The sequence below is a fragment of the Gopherus evgoodei genome, chromosome 6 (assembly GCF_007399415.2).
Source record: "Gopherus evgoodei ecotype Sinaloan lineage chromosome 6, rGopEvg1_v1.p, whole genome shotgun sequence".
Taxonomy (NCBI): domain Eukaryota; kingdom Metazoa; phylum Chordata; order Testudines; family Testudinidae; genus Gopherus; species Gopherus evgoodei.
Window position 1 is genome coordinate 136,428,244 of NC_044327.1, and position 19,019 is coordinate 136,447,262.

The window sequence follows — 19,019 nt, forward strand, 5'->3', positions numbered from 1 at the left end:
CAGCACTTGCAGCGCTGTTGGGAGTGGTGCATTGTGGGCAGCTATCCCATAGAGCACCTCATCCCATTTTGGTGCTGTGGCTTGTGGGAAGGGGACAGAAGGGTGCGGGTCTTTCCGCTTCCTGTTCCAACGCCCCGTGGTGCTTTGCTACACATTCCGAGCAGTTTGGCAGCATTGTGAGTCTGCAGCGCGATTTCTGTTACAAATGGAGCCCGAGGCGCTGAGGACCTTGCTGATGAATGTTACCAGCACATCACGCATGGCAGTGGAGCTATTCCTTCAGCTGCAAAGTGACAGTGAGGAGTCAGACGATATTGAAACGCCTGATGCTCAAGACACTCAATTGCTTGTGGCAGTAACAGACGTGCTCAGCACTGTGGAACGGCGCCTTTGGGCTCGGGAAGCCAGCACTGATTGGTGGGATCATATCGTCCTGCAAGCCTGGGATGACGAGCAGTGGCTGCAGAACTTTCGGATGAGAAAAGCCACTTTCATGGGACTGTGTGCTGAGCTCGCCCCCACCCTGCGGCGCAGGGACACGAGATTGAGAGCTGCCCTGCCAGTGAAGAAGCGGGTGGCTATTGCAATCTGGAAGCTGGCTACTCCAGACAGCTACCGATTGGTGGCGAACCAGTTTGGAGTGGGAAAGTCCACCGTTGGAATGGTGCTGATGCAAGTTTGCACAGCCATTAATCGCACCCTGCTAAGAAGAACTGTGACTCTGGGAAACGTGCAGGACATTGTGGTTGGCTTTGCAGAAATGGGTTTCCCTAACTGTGGAGGGGCAATAGATGGGACGCATATTCCTATTCTGGCACCACCCCACCTGGCATCAGAGTACATTAATCGCAAGGGGTATTTCTCCGTGGTTCTGCAAGTGCTTGGGGATCACCGTGGGCGTTTCACTGACATTTACTCAGGATGGCCTGGAAAGGTGCATGATGCACGCATCTTTCGGAACAGTGGCCTGTTCAGGAAGCTGATGGCCGGGACTTTTTTCCTAGACCGCAAGATCACAGTAGGGGATGTCGAAATGGCCACTGTGATCCTTGGAGACCCCGCTTACCCCTTAATGCCATGGCTCATGAAACCGTATACAGGGAAGCTTGACAGGAGCAAGGACCGGTTCAACTACAGGCTGAGCCGGTGCAGAATGACTGTGGAGTGTGCTTTTGGCCGTTTGAAAGCCCGCTGGAGGTGTCTTTATGGGAAGCTAGATTTGGGGGAAAGCAGCATCTCCGCTGTTACATCCACGTGCTGTACCCTCCATAATATTTGTGAAGGGAAGGGTGAAAGATTCAGTGAGGAATGGACCTCCGAGGTTCGACGCCTAGAGGCTGAATTTGCACAGCCAGAGAGCAGGGCTACTAGAGAGGCCCAGCAAAGGGCTTCAAGGATTAGGCATGCCTTAAGGGAGCAATTTGATGCTGAGAGCCAACAGTAATGTTTGGTGCCTTTGCTGTGCTCCTTTCTACCTTGGGGTACAATATTTACCACTTCCTGCAATAATAAAAACTATTGTAAAAGCCATGAAATCCTTTATTCAAAATACAGTACATAAAAGGGCAAGGGGGTAGGGTGGTGGACTGTACATTCAGAGGTTTGAATATGTACTGTTTGGATTACTGTTCAATGTCTGCTGCACTTCAGGATTAATATGCTGCAGTGTCATGGGGGTGGAGTGCACAGGGTAAGGATTGTAGTTATCAGGGCTGGTAGGTGATCGTACAGGTGTTGGGGCAGCTGGGGGTAGTAAGAAACAGGCTGCTGGAGAAGGGTGTTTTGTGCAAATACTGGGGAACAAGAAAGAGAGCTTTGGGAGGGGTGTGGGTTACCACGGTACAGATCTGCCTGCATGGCTACGAGAGACTGGAAAGAGTCAGTTTGGCGAGCCAGGAGGCTTATCAACTGCTTCGAGGTTTTTCTGGTAGCCAATTCCTTTCTCCTGCTTTCTGTTTGCCTCCACTCATGCATTTTCTCTCTCCATTCCTGCGTCTTCCTACTTTCTCTGGCGTACTGATTCATAACTGCTTTGATCAATTCTTCTTTTGATTTTCGCGGATTTTTCCTCAAGTTCTGCAAGCGACGGGCAGGTGGTGATCCGGCTGCATTATTCAAGGTCACTTAAAAAAACATAGATAGAAACATGTAATACACAGAGGCTACATTGTTTATTATCACACAGTGAAGGAGTTTGTAGACTTTTTGTAGCATCATTCCCACATACCTAACATAGCACAGAGAGGCCAGGGAAGCGAAGGCATGGCGAGCAATGGGGTGAGTGTTTCTGCCCTGACTTCACCTGGGAAGGGGAACTGCCTGATGGCTCACTGGGGTTTCTCTGCACTGGGTAGAGGAGGGAGCTGGGGGCCTGCACAGGGGACAGGAGGGAACAGGAAGCTGGAAACCTGCAAGGGGGGGGGACCGGGAAGCTGCCGACCTGCAAGGGGGGGGCGGACCGGGAAGCTGCAGACCTGCAATGGGGGGGGTCGGGAAGCTGCTGACCTGCGGGGGGGGGGAACCGCGAAGCTGTTGACCTGCAAAGTGGGGGGGGGTCCGGGAAGCTGCCGATCTGCAGGGGGGGGGCGGGAAGCTGCCGACCTGCAAGGGGGGGGGACCGCGAAGCTGCCGACCTGCACTCAAGTATCCCTAAATTCTCAAAAGGGTTTCCTACTGCCAGATATATCACTGCTGCGTGTTACCTGGGAAGAGAGGGAGGGTCTTCTACAGCAATGTGGATTCCGCCCTGGCCCCTATGCAGCTTGCCTGTGTGCAGCCATGGTCCCCCCACCCCTCGCTGCACAGTGGATCAGACGAGTTAGCCTGACCGGGACAAGGACCACGGTGGCTCTCCCTAGAAACTTGCGAAAGCACATTGCCCACGCTCTGGCTGCAACTTTTCAAGAGATTACCGAGGCCGATTACAGAGACGTGATAGAGCAAATCAATGGGCTCTTCCACGTTTAGGCACGCATGCAGGCAGCCGTAACCCAAACCCTCCTCTCCCAAAACATAAAATCTGCTTACCCCGAGCACGCTCCTCTGCTTCTTCTTCACCAGCAACTTCTCGCTGCTGCGACTGGCTAGCCTCCTCCTGGCTTGAGAAAAGCTCCTGGCTGCATGCCTCCTGGGACTCCGGGGTGTCTCCCTCCACGCCAGTAGCCTCACTGTCGGCTTCCTCTACACCCTCCCCCACTTCTCCCTGCTTTGAACTCTCCACCGTGCTCCTCGGATTGGCAGTGGGGTCACACCCAAGTATGGCATCCAGCTCCTTGTAAAAACGGCAGGTCGTGGGGGCAGCTCCTGAGCGGTGATTTCCCTCACGGGCTTTGTAATAGGCACTGCGCAGCTCCTTTATTTTTACCCTGCACTGCAACGCGTCCCGTTCATGGCCCCTTAGCAGCAAGGACTGTGATATCTGCCCATAGGTATCATAATTTCTCCGGCTGGAGCGCAGCTGTGCTTGCACAGCTTCCTCACCCCAAACACTGATGAGGTCCTGCAGCTCGGAACTGTTCCATGCTGGGGCTCATTTGGGGCATGGAGGCATGGTCACTGATTGATTGAATGATTGATTGCACTCCACACCTGGCTGAGCAAACAGGAAGGGGATTTTTAAAATTCCCGGGGCATTTAAAGGGGGGGTCAGCCGAGCCCAGGGCTGTGGAGTGTGAAACGATTACCAGAGTGGCTGAAAAGGTATGCTGGGATACCTCCTTATATCCCGGAGGCCAATAAAAGCGCTGTTGGTGTCCACACCTGATGACCAGCGCTGGATCACCAGAGCTGGAATCGCTACACCCGAGGCAGACCAGGTGTATAGCCAGCGCTGCAACCAGGGAGTTGCAGTGCTGGCTGTGCTTTGCAAGTGTGGCCACATCCTGAGTTGCAGCGCTGTAACCCCCTCTCCAGCGCTGCAACTCTCCAGTGTAGCCAAGCCCTAAGACTTCTTTAAAATACAGCCATCAACCATCCTCTGCTACCAACCTTATTAAGTCAGGGGCTTGAATGTCAGTGGCCTGAGAAAATAAGATGGGTGGGGGTAGGGATCCCTGGGCAGGAGGCTGTACTCACTCAAGGGTCCTCCCTGGTCTGGTTTAACCTGTTCTCTCCACTATTCAAAGAACGGAGCTAAACAGGCTTCATTAGGAGCCTCTTTGTTAAGTTAAATGCCCAGTCAGAGCTGGAACCAGCAGTGGTAGGACATCACTTGAGATGGGGCCATGTCTTCACCCACCAGCAGAGAGGCAGGTGCCAGCAGAAGGTAACTGACCGTCAGCTGGTGACGGAGCAGCGGGTGCAGTGGAAAGGTGCTACAAGAGGCCAGTAGGATGGCTGGTGGAGAGGGGTGGCATCGAGTGCCCGAGCAGCGGAGCGAGTAAGGTGCCGCCTTACCCCACTCAGGGGGAGGTGAACTCTGCAGCTGCACCTCTGAACTCTGGGTCTGCACTGACCAGTGACAGTGACAGCGAGTGGGGTGCAGAGAAGGGCCGGGCCAGGCACATTAAAGGGACTTTTGGGTTGCTGGAGTTAAGACCCCGAGGGGAAAAGGGCACTGCCTGACTTACGTGGGGTGGGTCTTTTGCTCGTGGTTTAGGTTTATGATCCCTGTGTGTGGCGGTTTCCCAAATTAATGCCATTACTTCCCTCCTTTTATTACAAGTATCTTTTCTACACTCGGACCCTGTGCTTGCGAGGGGAAGTTTGGCCTCTCAGAGGCGTCCAGGGGTGGGTGTAATTGTCCCAGGTCACTGAGTGGGGGCTCGAGCCGGTTCTGTGTTGGATCGATGGAAAGGGACCCCTAGATACTGTTTGCTGCCGGCTCCACCTGGCAGAAGGGTTACATAAACAACACTAACACTGCATCGACCTAAGTACGTGGACCTAAGCACTACCCTAACCCTTCCTGATCCTCCTTCCCATTGTCCTGTTGCTATGGAGATGGACCCACTTCCTGTTGTTGTGCTGTAGTGCTCTGCTGGGGCACCAAGCCCCCCTGTCCGGTCGATTAGCATCCCTGTGTAACCTAGACAGAGCCTGGGAACAGAACCCAGGAATCCTGGCCCCAGCCCCCTGCTCTAACCACTACTCCACACTGCCCCTCCTAATTAACACGTCACGCTGCTCCCCAGTAACCTCCGGCCCCTCCAACCCCACACTTGCCTCCCCCACCTGTCAGTCTCCTGCACCCGTCACTCTGGTATCTGATTCCCACCAGGCGATCATGAAACCACCACTATGGCCCCACATCCCTGCAGGGAACTGGGGTGCTGCCCCTGTGGCCCCGCAGCCCTGTCCCCCCTGGGGCTATCAGAGCTGTGCCAGCCAGGGGGCATCACCCAGACCAGACCAGCCCTGTTCTCTCCCCGGCCCATCCCTGGGCTGCTCCCAGAGTCACCATGGCCACCGCAGTTACCTAGCAACACACAACAGCCGTTACCTAGCATCCAACAACAGCTGGCCCCAGGCCCCAGGCTCCGCTCAGCCTGTTTGTCTGGGCAGAAACAGCCATGGAGGGCGAGGAGTCCAGCATGGAGGGCATGGGGGGCTCGTCCTCCCAGCCAGGCCAGGAGTCCTCAGGCCTGTCCCCCCCTCTGGCCGAGGAGCCCTCGGGCTCATCCCCCCCTCTGAACAAGGAGCCCTCGGGCCTGTCCCCCCTGCCAGCTGAGGAGCCCTCGGGCTCATCCCCCCCTCCGGCCGAGGAGCCCTCGGGCCCGTCCCCCACTCTGGCCAAGGAGCCCTCAGGCCTGTCCCCCCCTCCGGCCGAGGAGCCCTCGGGCCCGTCCTGCTCGCTGGCCGAGCCGCCGGCTGGGGCTGGGGTGGGGGCCGATGAGCAGGAGGACAAGGAGGAGGTGGAAGTTACCGACAGCCACACCCAGACGAAGCACAAGCCTCAGGGGGGTGCAAAGAAGAAAGCAGCCAAGAAAGCGGCTGTGGGTACGTCACCCCCCCACCCCTGGGAGTGACCCAGATCTGGTGCTGGGGCTGGCAGTGCCACGGGGCCCATCTCCCCTCTGCTGGGGCGGGGGCTCGATGGGGTGAGCTGAGGCCTCGGGATCCAGGGCTGCGAAGCTGCGTCCAGCACCAGCGCGACCTCCCGGCTCTGAGCCAGCCGATCTCCCACCCTGACCCCGAGCCCCAGTCCCAGCCAGGCTCTCGCCTCCCCTCCCCGCCAGGTAAAGGCCAGGGGGAAGGGAAGGGCCAGGAGAAGAGGGTGCAAATGTGCCCCAGCACCCAAGACTATGAATGGGGATTGAGGGGTCCAGGAGCAGCGCGAGCCCATCGCTTGGGTAGCAGGGGCTGTGCATCGGGACTGAGGGGCACCAGAAGGGCTGTGTTTGGGAAGCCTAAGGATGGGTGAGCGGGGGCCGTGGGTCAGGACTGAGAAGCACCGGCAGAGCTGTGGGGAGGGGGAGCACAGGGCTGGGCGAGCGGGGGCCGTGGGTCAGGACCGAGGGGCAGCGGCAGAGCTGGGGGGGAACCCAGGGCTATGCTAGCAGGGGGCTGTGGGTTGGGACTGAGGGGCACTGGCAGAGCTGTGGGGTGGGGGAGCACAGGGCTGGGCGAGCGGGGGCCGCAGGTCAGGACTGAGGGGCAGCGGCAGAGCTGTGGGGAGGGGGAGCACAGGGCTGGGCGAGCGGGGGCCACGGGTCAGGACTGAGGGGCAGCGGCAGAGCTGTGGGGAGGGGGAGCACAGGGCTGGGCGAGCGGGGGCCGTGGGTCAGGACGGAGGGGCAGCGGCAGAGCTGGGGGGGAACCCAGGGCTATGCTAGCAGGGGGCTGTGGGTTGGGATTGAAGGGCAGCGGCAGAGCTGTGGGGTAGGGGAGCCCAGGGCTGGGCGAGCGGGGGCCGTGGGTCAGGACTGAGGGGCACTGGCAGAGCTGTGGGGTAGGGGAGCCCAGGGCTGGGCGAGCGGGGGCCGTGGGTCAGGACTGAGGGGCACTGGCTGGGCTGCATGTGACAAGCGTGTAAAGACCCAAGCGGTGCTGAGCGTGGCCCCTACGGACTCTCTGGGAGCCCCAGGCCAGGGGACACGGAGCCAGCCCCTCTGCGGTCCAGGCACAGCGCCAGGGAGGGCCGGCTGCCGGCTGTGCTGCCCGGAGTGAGGGCTGTTCCCCACCAGAGCCAGGGGCCGGGGAGCCAGTCCCATGGGTCGGGGAGGGCCCCTGGAGCTGCAGGGTCCGCCGGGGAGGCTGCCCCTGCCCACTCACCCTGCCCATCTCTGCCCAGGCTACTCCGTGCGGCCCGTCGTCCCGGCCAGGAGGGCCGAGCTGGTGGCTGTGGCCAAGGCCATGCACCGGGAGCGGTTTGGCCCAGAGGTGCAGGAGCTGTTCCACCTGGAGAGGGAGGCAGCCCTCCAGGCCATGCAGACAGGTAGGGCCCTGGGCGGGGGGCACGAGACCCCTCTGCTGGCTGGGGCTGGGGGGCTCAGGAGAGGCCAGGGAGCCTGGCCTGGGACTGAGGGGGAGCAGCACGTCACTCAGGAGCCCAGGGGCTGTTGGGGAGCACCAGAGCAGGGGCTGGGGGATCCTGGGCAGGGCTGACCCCTTCCACCCGCAGGTCTCTACATTGGCTGGCGCTGCCCTGAGTACCTGTGGGACTGCTTCTGCGTGGGGGACCTCTCCAAGTGCTTCTGCGGGCACCTCCTACGGGAGCACCAGGTCTATGTCGGTAGGTTCGGGGTGCCTGGGCACCGTGGGGCACAGTTGGCAGGGCACCAAGCCTATGTTACTGAGTATGGGGTGCCCGGGTACCGTGGAGCAGGGTTGGAGGGGCCTGAGGGGGAGGGCACCAGGCCTGTGTCGGGGGTCTGGGTGCCCGGGTGCCGTGGGGAAGGGCTGGCGGGGCCTGGGGGGGGCACCAGGCCTGTGTCGGGGGTCTAGGCTGCCCAGGTGCCATGGGGAAGGGCTGGCGGGGCCGTGGGGGGCACCAGGCCTGTATTGGGGGTCTGGGTGCCTGGGTGCCATGGGGCAGGGTTGGCAGGGTCTGGGGGTAGTGTGCGAGCTCTCCAGGCACCAGTTCCCCCCTTGGCCCTGCTGCCCGCCAGCCCCATGCACTCAAGGCTGGCAGCGATGGGTCAGCCCCACTCTGTCCCATGGAGCCTGTGTGCCCATCCGCCAGGGCCAGCGCAGGGGTCCCCCATTGCTCACCCAGCTCCAGTCCCCTCCTGCTGCCTCTGAGCTTGGCTGCTCCTCTGCTGGGCCTGGGCTGTGCGCAGGGGTGCTGGGGTGGGGCCCTGCACAGAGCCGGCAGGTCTCTTTAGCAGCAGCCTGGCCATGTTCAAAGGCTGGGCTTTCTCTGGGGCAGAGGGGACCCCAGGGACAGCCAAGCCATGAAGAGATTGTCCCCCTTCCTACACCAGACTGCCAGCTCAGAGCCTGTGCCCTACTCCCCACCTGGGGGGCTCTATGGGGCAGTGCTCCCCATGGGAGCCAGCTGAAATCACTCAATTAGGGTGAACTGCAAACAAAACGAGGCAGACAAACCCCAGAAGCTGGTGGATATTCCAGTACTTAGATTTACCAACCAGCACAGAACAGCTTCTGCAGTACCTCTCTGGTTACTCAGAAGTCCAAACCATGCAGTTCCCTTAAAGTGCCCAGCCTCAGGCCTTCGTCCAGACACACATGTCAGATACGATGATGATTCCTGAAAATCTTACTTCATCATATAAAAGAAAAGGTTCTTCCAATCCAAAGGATCAGCCACACACCCAGGTCCAATTATAACTTAGATTTTACCCAAAATACATGCTACAGCCAATTCTTATTAACTGAGCTAAAATTTATTAAAAAAGAAAAGAGAGAGAGTGTTGGTTAAAAGATCAATATACAGACAGACTTGAATTCAATTCTTGAGGTTCAGATACACAACAGAAGTGAGTTTGTAGTTGCCAAAAGTCCTTTCAGAAATAGTCCAGAGGTTACAGTCCAATGTCCATATTCGGGGTGGCTCCAGTCAATGACTGGGGATCTCAATCCTTGTGGCTTAAGGTTTCCCCCTCTTGAAACCCAAAGCAGATCTGAGATGAAGCAGGATCGTGTCCCAGGTTCTTATACATTTCCTGCAGCCTTGTGGCCTGAGAAAACAACAGGCTTAATTCTCCTTCCAAACATCCTGGGAATTAGCACAGGGTAATTTATCCATTAAACAGTTCAGACACAGGTTACCACAACCTTGAAAGAGACACATAGACAATAACACTATTTCACTCAAGTATCTTCTTAAATGTTAATATTCCTTGTTTGATCTTTAAATCAAAGCCATAGCAATAGATAAGACTTGTTTGTTACATCCCAAGACTTGAGCAGACACCTCCCCTTCTACCTCTCCCAATGCAGACTTGCATTTCAAAGCTCTGCTCATTTACAGATCTTCCCAACCAGTCTCTAAAGCTGGGTCCTGGCTCAGGTCAGTCTGTTAGGTAATTAACTCTTTCTGGCCCTGTCACCTTTCGATGAGATATTATATCACACTCATAACGTCACAGCCCCCCTCCGCCAGTCCCTGAGCAGCCATTCTTGGGGTGGGGAGGGCTCAGTGTGTGCGGCCCAAGGGGTGACGGGCCCATGCTCTGCAGAGACGCGTGCGCGGGTGCCCTGCACCGTGCCCAGCTGCAAGTGCCAGAGCTTCATCTTCATCCCCTCCCGGCCTGAGGACGTGGGCGAGTTCTGGCTGAGGAAGAGAGTTGGCTTCGACCCCTCCACCTGGCGGGCCACGTGCCGCTGCAAACACAGCCACGAGGAGCATGCGCCCAGCGCCAGCCGCACCTGTCGGGCCGCAGGTGGGTGCAGCTACGGGCAGGGGGTGCAGTGGTGGGGGAGAGAGTGTGCATGCCTGCATGGGGGTGTGTGCACGTGGGCTGTCACAGTGTGTGTTTGTGTCTGTGGGTTGTCACTGTGTATGTGTGTGTGTACGCACATGAGCTGTCACTGTGTGTGCATGTGGGCTGTTACTGCGTGTGTGTACACACATGAGCTGTCACTGTCTCTGTGTGTCTCTGGATTGTCACTGTGGGCAGAGCAGGCTCTAACTTTTTTGCCGCCTCAAGCAAAAAAAAGGGCGCCGCCCTGCCGTAACATCCCCTCCGCGAGTGCCGCCGGAACCCCCCCTGAGTGCCATGTTGCTGAAGCCCCCCACCCCCCAAGCACTGTGCTGTGCTAGCCAAGTCCCCGCCCCCCCCGAGCACTGTGCTGCCCAAATCCCTGCCCCCCCGAGCACCACCCTGTCGAACCAAAATAAAAAAACCAAATCCCCGAGCGCTGCCCTCCCCAAGGTGCCACCCCAAGCATGTACTTGGTCGGCTGGTGCCTGGAGCCGGCCCTGACTGTGGGTGGCTGGCACTTAGGGTGACCAGATGTCCCGATTTTATAGGGAGAGTCCTGATTTTGGGGTCTTTTTCTTGTATAGGCTCCTATTATCCCTCAACTCCTATCCCAATTTTTTACATTTGTTGTCTGGTCACTCTACTGGCACTGCATATCCCCTGGGCATTTCTGAGTGTGCCAACCCCTGGCACAGAAAGCATCTCCCTGGTGCCTGTGGCTGGGTGTGTGTCATAAACAGATAGCTAAGGGTTAATGTCTCTTTCACCTGAAACACCTGACCAGAGGACCAATCAGGAAACCGGATTTTTTCAACTTTGGGTGGAGGGAATTGTGTGTCTGAGTCTTCTGTCTGTCTGCCTGCTGTCTCTGAGCTTTGGAGAAGTAGTTCTGTTTTCTAATCTTCTGTTTCTAAGTGTAAGGACAAAGAGATCAGATAGTAAGTTATATGGTTTCTTTTCTTTGGTATTTGCATGAATATAAGTGCTGGAGTGCTTTGATTTGTATTCTTTTTGAATAAGGCTGTTTATTCAATATTCTTTTAAGCAATCAACCCTGTGTTATATCATCTTAATACAGAGAGAACATTTGTATGTATTTTTCTTTCTTTTTTATATAAAGCTTTCTTTTAAGACCTGTTGGAGTTTTCTTTACTTCAGGGAAATTAAGTCTGTACTCACCAGGGAATTGGTGGGAGGAAGAAATCAAGGGGAGATCTGTGTGTTGGATTGCTAGCCTTATTTTGCATTTCCTCTGGGTGAAGAGGAAAGTGCTTTTGTTCCAGGATTGGAAACGGAGAGGGCAAGTCCCTCTGTTTGGATTCACAGAGCTTGTGTCTGTGTATCTCTCCAGGAGCACCTGGAGGGGGGAAGGGAAAAGGTTTATTTCCCTTTGTTGTGAGACTCAAGGGATTTGGGCCTTGGGGTCCCCAGGGAAGGTTTTTCAGGGGGACCAGAGTGCCCCAAAACACTCTAATTTTTTGGGTGGTGGCAGCAAGTACCAGGTCCAAGCTGGTAACTAAGCTTGGAGGATTTCATGCTAACCCCCATATTTTGGACGCTAAGGTCCAAATCTGGGACTAAGGTTATGATATGGTGTAGCAGTGGTGGGATCTAGACAGAATCCAGAAGCCAGTAGGAATATTATATTTTTCTTTTCTCTGCTAAGGGCTTTTTAGCAGAGAGAAACAGTTTGGTTTTAAAAGGGAACCAGAGAGAATTTTTTTTTCTGCTCTCTCTAGCAGTTTGTGGTTTGCATGTTAAGCGAGAAGCCATTAAGAGACTGTTGAGGGTCTTTTGTCATGCAATAGCCCTCCCATTAGGAGGCAAGTACCAGCACTTATATGCATGCAAATAAAGTGGTTTTTCAGGTTTACTTAACATTGAAGATTAGCTAAAGGCACTGTTGCTAGGCAGACTTCAGGAGGCAACAGAGCCTGCAGTTCAGAAGAGAAACACCGGAGGGCACCCCAACACAAGAAAACAGGAACCATGTCTACCAAGACAAAAATGGAGGCTGAAGAGCACTTCAAAGAAGCTGAACACAGGCGAGAGATGGAAAAACACAAACAGGAACTAGAAATAAAACAAAAAGAGATGGAGCTGAAAGAAAAGGAAGAAAGCATCAAACTGGCAGCCTTCCAAAGAGAACAGGCGGCCAAAGAGGCAGCACACAAAAGAAAACTAGAAGAAGAAGAGGTGGCCTACCGAAGGAAACAAGCAGAAGAAGAGTTGGCCCACCGCCGAGAAATGGAAAAACAACAAAAATACAAATCAAAGCACTCCAGCACTTATATTCATGCAAATACCAAAGAAAAGAAACCATATAACTTACTATCTGATCTCTTTGTCCTTACACTTAGAAACAGAAGATTAGAAAACAGAACTACTTCTCCAAAGCTCAGAGACAGCAGGCAGACAGACAGAAGACTCAGACACACAATTCCCTCCACCCAAAGTTGAAAAAATCCGGTTTCCTGATTGGTTCTCTGGTCAGGTGCTTCAGGTGAAAGAGACATTAACCCTTAGCTATCTGTTTATGACAGTGTGCTCTGGCCGGAGGCTGCCGGTGCTATGGGGAGGGGGAGGGAGGATGCTGGGGATCATTGGGTGCTCTGGCAAAGACCCAGGGGCCCCGAATCCCCGCCAGGCTGACCCCTGCCCTCCCCTGCACAGGCTGTTGGTGCGTCAGCTTCGAATCCAACTTCCTGTGTGCGGCCTGCGACCGGCGCTGGGAGGAGCACGAGACCTTCTTCGAGACGGCCGAGACGCGGCGAAAGGGGGGCCGGCCCTATGGTACGCGCAGTGCGGGGGTGCACATGCCTGGCCTCTGCCCCCCTCGCTCCCATGGCAGCACGGAGGGCCTGGGCCAGGGCAGCCCCTAGCCCAGCCCTGGCCCCAGACGCTCAGTCATCTCAAGCATCAGGGCTTGTCACCCTGGGGAGAACCACCCTGCCCCACCCCATGGCAGTGCTGTCACCCCCAGCATAGCCCAGGGACACGCCTGTCCTGGAACAGAGTGACTGGCATGTCTGCCCCCCCGCCACACCATTCCCCGGCACAGACCCCTCCGGCACTAGGCCCTGGGCTGCACTTTGCACACGGGGACGCGCCGTGGCCCCCCCACGCTGAGCCCCACCACTCACTATGGCTCCCACCCAGTGGCACAGAAGCGACGCGCCCAGCAGGGATCGGCCTGTTCACGCCGTCCAGCAGCAAAGGGGCCGGAATGGGCAAGCGAAGTCTGTACAGGCGTCAGGTGTCCCGGAGCCCAACTCCCCCACTCTGGCAGCCAGCTCCGGAGAGCTGCTCCTGACCCCTCAGACCTCGGGCTCTGTCCCCTCTGTCATGGAGCCACAGGATGGGGGCTACACCCCGGCGGTTAGACAGTTCCTTGGAGGATCCCGGGGGCTGGGCCACCTTTCCCTCCCCCAGCCCCACAGCCCCACCACCTCGGAGTCTGAGCCCCTGGGCGAGACGAGTCTCCTCCGCAGGGACTGACGCCCCCAGCCGGGGTCTGCAGCGGCGCCCGGCAGCCTGTTCCAGCCAGAGCAGGGTTTGTCCGGCACCTGGAGCCCCCTGGGCAGCCCTGAGCTCAGCCCAGAGACCTTCAGGCTGAAGCATCGTCCACCTGGCTGAGAGAGCAGCTCCCCAGGCCTGGCCCCAGCTTAGGCACTGGCCCCCTTTCGCTCCCTCAGCAGGTCAGTGCCAGGAGTGAGCAGCCAGCTCCAGGGCCGCCCAGAGGATTCCTGGGGCCGTCGGCGACAGGCGGCTCCGGTGGACCTCCTGCAGGCGTGCCTGCGGCGGGTCCGCTGGTCCCGCAGCTCTGGTGGAGCAGCTGCAGACACGCCTACGGGAGGTCCACCGGAGCCGCGGGACTGGCAAGCAGCAGGGCGCCCCCCGCGCGGCAAAATGTCTAGAGTCGGCCCTGTTCGGCAGCGGGGGGCCCTTCCGTTCCGGGACCCACCGCCAAAGTGCAGCCTGCTCTTTGGCAGTAATTCGGTGGCGGGGGGCCCCCACTGTGGGTCTTTGGGGCACTTCGGCGGCGGGGCCCGGAACGGAAGGGCCCCCCGCCGCCGAATTACCGCCGAAGACCAGGTTGCACTTTGACGGCAGGTCCCGCTTCGGCGGTAATTCACTGGCAGGGGGTCCTTCCACCTCGGAGCGGAAGGACCCCCCTGCCGGCGAAGACCGAGAGCTGAAGAAGGTCTGGGGCCCAGCCCTGCAAGAGTTTTCCGGGCCTCCCGGAGCGAGTGAAGGACCCCGCTCCAGGTGCCTCGAAAAACTCTCGTGGGGGCCCCTGCGGAGCCCGGGGCCTGGGGCAAATTGCCCCTCTTGCCCCCCCGGGTGGCCCTGGCCAGCTCCATCCAGGAGCCCCCACTGGGTTCCCCTCGGTCACCTCCCATCCTTTAGTCTCCAGGCAGGGCCATGCTGCATCCCAGCTCCCGCACCAGAGCTCCCCCACAGAGCCACTACTGCTGAGTCCTTGCAGCTGGCGAGGTCTCTCCAGAGCCCTAGTCTGGGTCGCTTCCAGCTAATTTCGTAAGGACCCGATTCATTGCACCCCGACAGCAGGCGACACTCCCCTCCCCACCCTGTCCCCTGTGCTGGGCCAAGGGCAGCGTTAACCCTTTTGTGCCCACTAACAATACAACGTAGAGAGGGAAACTGAGGCACATATCAGCTTCATTAAAATATTAGCAAAAACTCTTGCTTCATCAGCCCTCCCATGGTGTTGGGGTGTGCCACGCCCCGTGGCCACTGGCCACCAGGAGTTCCTAGCTGGTCATCAAGTTAACACCATTCCCCAATGCAGCCACCTACTGCCTCCTACCCCATCCCTGTCCCAGGACAGAAATTAACCCCTTCACTCCCAGAGGATTACAGTACAGAGTGAGTGGGGAAACTGAGGCACATTTATTTTATCCATAAAGTCAATACAGTGTTTTCCTACATCCTCCACCCTGGCCTTCGCTGATGTCACTTTGAGGGGGATTGAAGCTAAGCCAGAAAAATGCCACTCACGCCAGAGTCAGAGTGTCCACACAGGTTTTGTACTGGCTCAGCGCCAGGGGTATCACAGTGCAGTTCTGTGGGGCGCTGTCCCCATGTCACACTCACTCTGCAAAGCTCAGCCCCAGACCAAGCCCCTGCCCCGTGTCCTCAGCCCCCATCACCTCCCGCCTTCCCCTGAGTCCCCCCTCAGAGGTGGGGGGGCACCAGCTGATGAGCACAGCAGGGACTCCCTCCTGTGGGGCCGGGATGGACCCATTGGGCTGTTCGGGGTGGGGGACTGTGCTGGATAGACCATTAGTTTGATCTAGGGGAGGATCCTGGACTGGATGGGCCCATTGGTCCGGCTGGGGCCGAGGGCAGCGGGAAATGCTGTGGGATGCTGGATCTATTGGGCTCTAACCGTCTGTGCGGCCCCCAGGCCAGGCCAGGCCTTACTCTGCTTCCTGCCACCTGGGCAGGTGTCACTATACAGGGCCCACATCCCTCCCTGTGTTACCCCCACACCCCGTGGGCACCCTCCTCCCCGTGTAATCCCCTCCCCGTGTTACCCCCACACCCCGTGGGCACCCCCCTCCCCGTGTTACCCCCACACCCCGTGGGCACCTCCCTCCCTGTGTTACCCCCACACCCTGTGGGCACCCCCCTCCCCGTGTAACCCCCTCCCCGTGTTACCACCACACCCAGTGGGCACCTCCCTCCTTGTGTAACCCCCTCCCCGTGTTACCACCACACCCAGTGGGCACCTCCCTCCCTGTGTTACCCCCACACCCCGTGGGCACCCCCCTCCCCGTGTAACCCCCTCCCCGTGTTACCACCACACCCAGTGGGCACCTCCCTCCTTGTGTAACCCCCTCCCCGTGTTACCACCACACCCAGTGGGCACCTCCCTCCCTGTGTTACCCCCACACCCCGTGGGCACCCCCCTCCCCGTGTAACCCCCTCCCCGTGTTACCACCACACCCAGTGGGCACCTCCCTCCCTGTGTTACCCCCACAACCCGTGGGCACTTCCCTCCCCGTGTAACCCCCTCCCCGTGTTACCACCACACCCAGTGGGCACCCCCCTCCCTGTGTAACCCCCTCCCCGTGTTACCACCACACCCAGTGGGCACCTCCCTCCCTGTGTTACCCCCACACCCCGTGGGCACCCCCCTCCCCGTGTTACTCCCCCTTCCTGTGTTACCCCCACACCCCGTGGGCACCTCCCTCCCTGTGTTACCCCCACACCCCGTGGGCACCCCCCTCCCCATGTAACCCCCTCCCCATGTTACCACCACACCCAGTGGGCACCTCCCTCCCTGTGTTACCCCCACACCCCGTGGGCACCCCCCTCCCTGTGTAACCCCCTCCCCATGTTACCACCACACCCAGTGGGCACCTCCCTCCCTGTTACCCCCACACCCCATGGGCACCTCCCTCCCCGTGTAACCCCCTCCCCATGTTACCACCACACCCAGTGGGCACCTCCCTCCCTGTGTTACCCCCACACTCCGTGGGCACCTCCCTCTCTGTGTTACCCCCACACCCTGTGGGCCCCTACCTCCCTGTGTTATCCCCACACCCAGTGGGCACCTGTGATGCAGTAGGGACTGTCTGTGTGGGGAGTGGGAGAGCAGGGGAGGACTTTAGGGGATGGATGATGCCAGGGCCTGTAACCTGAGCTAGGTAAGGGAGGGGAAAGGTCAACACCTTTGCCCGGGAAGGGGACAAAGGAAGGGAGTGGCAGGAGGGAAGCAGTTTGAGTTTGGGCTTGGGGCTGTGTGGGCGGAATTCAGGGGATCCTAGCTAGGATCCAAGCACCCTGAAAGCCCAGAAGGACTCGGTGGAGGGGTCCTGACTGTGCCTGCAAGCCCTGCTGTAACCTGTGTTCCTGTTGTCCTGTTTTACTGGCTGGCCGAGAGTCACTGTGGGTCCCAGGAAGAGGGGTGCAGGACTGGACTACCCCACACTCCGTGACAACTGGTGGCAGAGGTGGGAGATACTGCACCCCGTGGATGGCACTTCCTGCAGTAAGTGACTGGGGAGCAGTAAAACGAAGGGGTGATTAACCCTGGGAGTGTTTGCCCAGTGAGAAGGACTTTGCAGTAACAGGGTCCCCCGGGGGATTGCAGCGAGCGGTCCCAGGGGCGGAGGAGTCTGCAGCTCGACCCTGGCAGAGAGGTGGTGACCTCAAGAAGGGCTGGTGCACTAGGGGTCCCCCTGGAAACCGTGGGGAGCGGCGAGCACCCCGGCCTGTGAGTGCCCAGCAGGAAGATGTATGCCAAGCGGCGCAAGTGTGACCTGCTGGAGCTATGCAAGCAGAGGGGGCTGCGCCCGGGGAGGCGCACCAAGGACCAGCTGATTGCCCAGCTGGAGCAGGGAGACCGCATGAATGAACGGAGCCCTGTCTCTGAGGGAAGCAGCCGGGCAGATGCAGCGCAGGCACCAGTGTCTGTCCCCGCTGGGAGTGGTCAGCCGGCGGACGAGGGCTTCCTGAGACCCCCCCTTCCTAGGCCTAGGAGAAGGGCGGGGAGGAGCCCAGTGTATACCGAGGGCACCGTGACCCCCCCGGCCAGCAGGGGAAGCTCACCCCCCAGCAGGGGATCCTCCCGGCGACGCTCGGCATCCGTGGAGCAGAGGCGGCTGGAATATGAAAGGGAACTGAGACGGGAGAAGCTCGAGTTAAAGAGGCAAGAGCTGGAGGAGAAGGCGAAACAGCGTAAACATGAGCGGGAGGAGAAGGAGAAACAGCATAAACATGAGCTGGACCTAGCCCAGCTGAGGAGAAGTGATGCCCCAGCTGCGGTGAGTGAGGGGGGACCCAAGCCTACAAAGAGCTTTGATAAGCACTTGCTGCCCCGGCGTAAGGAGGGGGAGGACATAGATACCTTCCCGACGGCCTTTGAGAAGGCCTGCGAGCTGCACAGGGTTGACCCTGCAGACAGGATCGCAGTTCTCACCCCCTTACTGGACTCCACAGCCGTGGAGGTGTACAGCCGACTGAAAGGGGCGGAGGCAGGGGACTACGAACTGTTCAAACAGGCCCTGCTCCGCGAGTTTGGGCTGACTCCTGAGATGTACCGGAAAAAGTTCCGGAGCCAGCGTAAAACCCGTGAGGTCACATACCTACAACTGGTCAACCGGGCGCAGGGGTATGCCCGCAAGTGGACAGCTGGGGCCCAAACTAAAGAGGACCTGCTTGACCTATTCATACTGGAGCACCTGTACGAGCAGTGCCCGTCCGACTTGAGGCTGTGGTTGATGGACCAGAAGCCGGGGAACCCACAGCACGCAGGCCTGCTGGCCGACCAATTTGTGGACAGTCGGGCAGGGGATGGCAGGGAGGAGTCTCGAAGGAGCAAGCCTGCCTCAATGCAGAGAGAGAGTCATCATGGGACCTCCCAGCGGGGTCCTATTGAGAACCCCCCCAAAAGGGGAACATCCAGCGGCAGGTCCCTCCGACCCACTCAAGGGGACCCACGAGACATGGGCTGCTATCGCTGTGGCCAACGAGGTCACATACGGGCCCAGTGCCCCAAGCTCAGGGACAGACCAAACAGACCCAACCTGCAGAGGGTGGACTCGGTAAAAACCCAATCGGAGGAGGGGCTACATTCCCAGGAAAGGGGGGCTGGCAACATACCACCTGTGGATGCTCCAGGCTCCAGGTTTTTGGTTTACCGGGTGGGCGCGGGGCTGCCCCTCCGGAAAGAGTGCATTGTTTCCCTGGAGGTAGATGGGAGGAAGGTCACTGGGTACTGGGACACGGGCGCAGAGGTGACGCTGGCCCAGCCCAAGGTGGTGGCCTCAGATCCGATGATGCCCGACACCTACCTGACCCTGATGGGCGTGGGCGGGACCCCATTCAAGGTACCTGTGGCAAGGGTACACCTGAAATGGGGGGCCAAGGAGGGCCCCAAGGATGTGGGGGTACACTGATATTTGCCCACTGACGTGTTAATGGGAGGGGACCTTGAGGACTGGCCTAGTAACACCCAGAGTGCCCTGGTTGTGACTCGTAGTCAGAGTCGGCAAAGGACACTGCACCCCGACAACGGGGAAGGTACTCAACCCGAGGTGCAGGACCCTAACCCAGGGAGTGGGGAACGCCCAGGGGCACGGTTCAGAGAGGCTATGGCCTCAGACCCAGCCAACAAGAGAGAGCCGGTCCCCATCCCTGTCCCAGCTGCTGAGTTCCAGG

General features: G+C 58.6%; 1 protein-coding gene across 1 annotated transcript; it reads left to right on the forward strand.

The window, feature by feature from the left end:
• The first annotated feature begins 5,510 nt into the window (after window positions 1–5,510).
• Window positions 5,511–12,709, forward strand: FAM221B (family with sequence similarity 221 member B). The gene is made up of 5 exons (XM_030568000.1): window positions 5,511–5,937; window positions 7,232–7,375; window positions 7,562–7,668; window positions 9,584–9,785; window positions 12,501–12,709. Exons 1-5 carry the CDS (start codon window positions 5,511–5,513, stop codon window positions 12,707–12,709), a joined length of 1,089 nt encoding a protein of 362 aa, XP_030423860.1.
• The last annotated feature ends 6,310 nt before the right edge of the window (window positions 12,710–19,019 follow it).

Excerpts from the sequence above, each read along its gene's own strand:
- FAM221B (XM_030568000.1), top strand. The coding sequence starts at position 5,511 with ATGGAGGGCGAGGAGTCCAGCATGGAGGGCATGGGGGGCTCGTCCTCC. Across the intron at positions 7,376-7,561 it reads CCTCCAGGCCATGCAGACAG|GTCTCTACATTGGCTGGCGC; the intron begins GTAGGGCCCTGG and ends TTCCACCCGCAG. Across the intron at positions 7,669-9,583 it reads TACGGGAGCACCAGGTCTAT|ACGCGTGCGCGGGTGCCCTG; the intron begins GTCGGTAGGTTC and ends TGCTCTGCAGAG.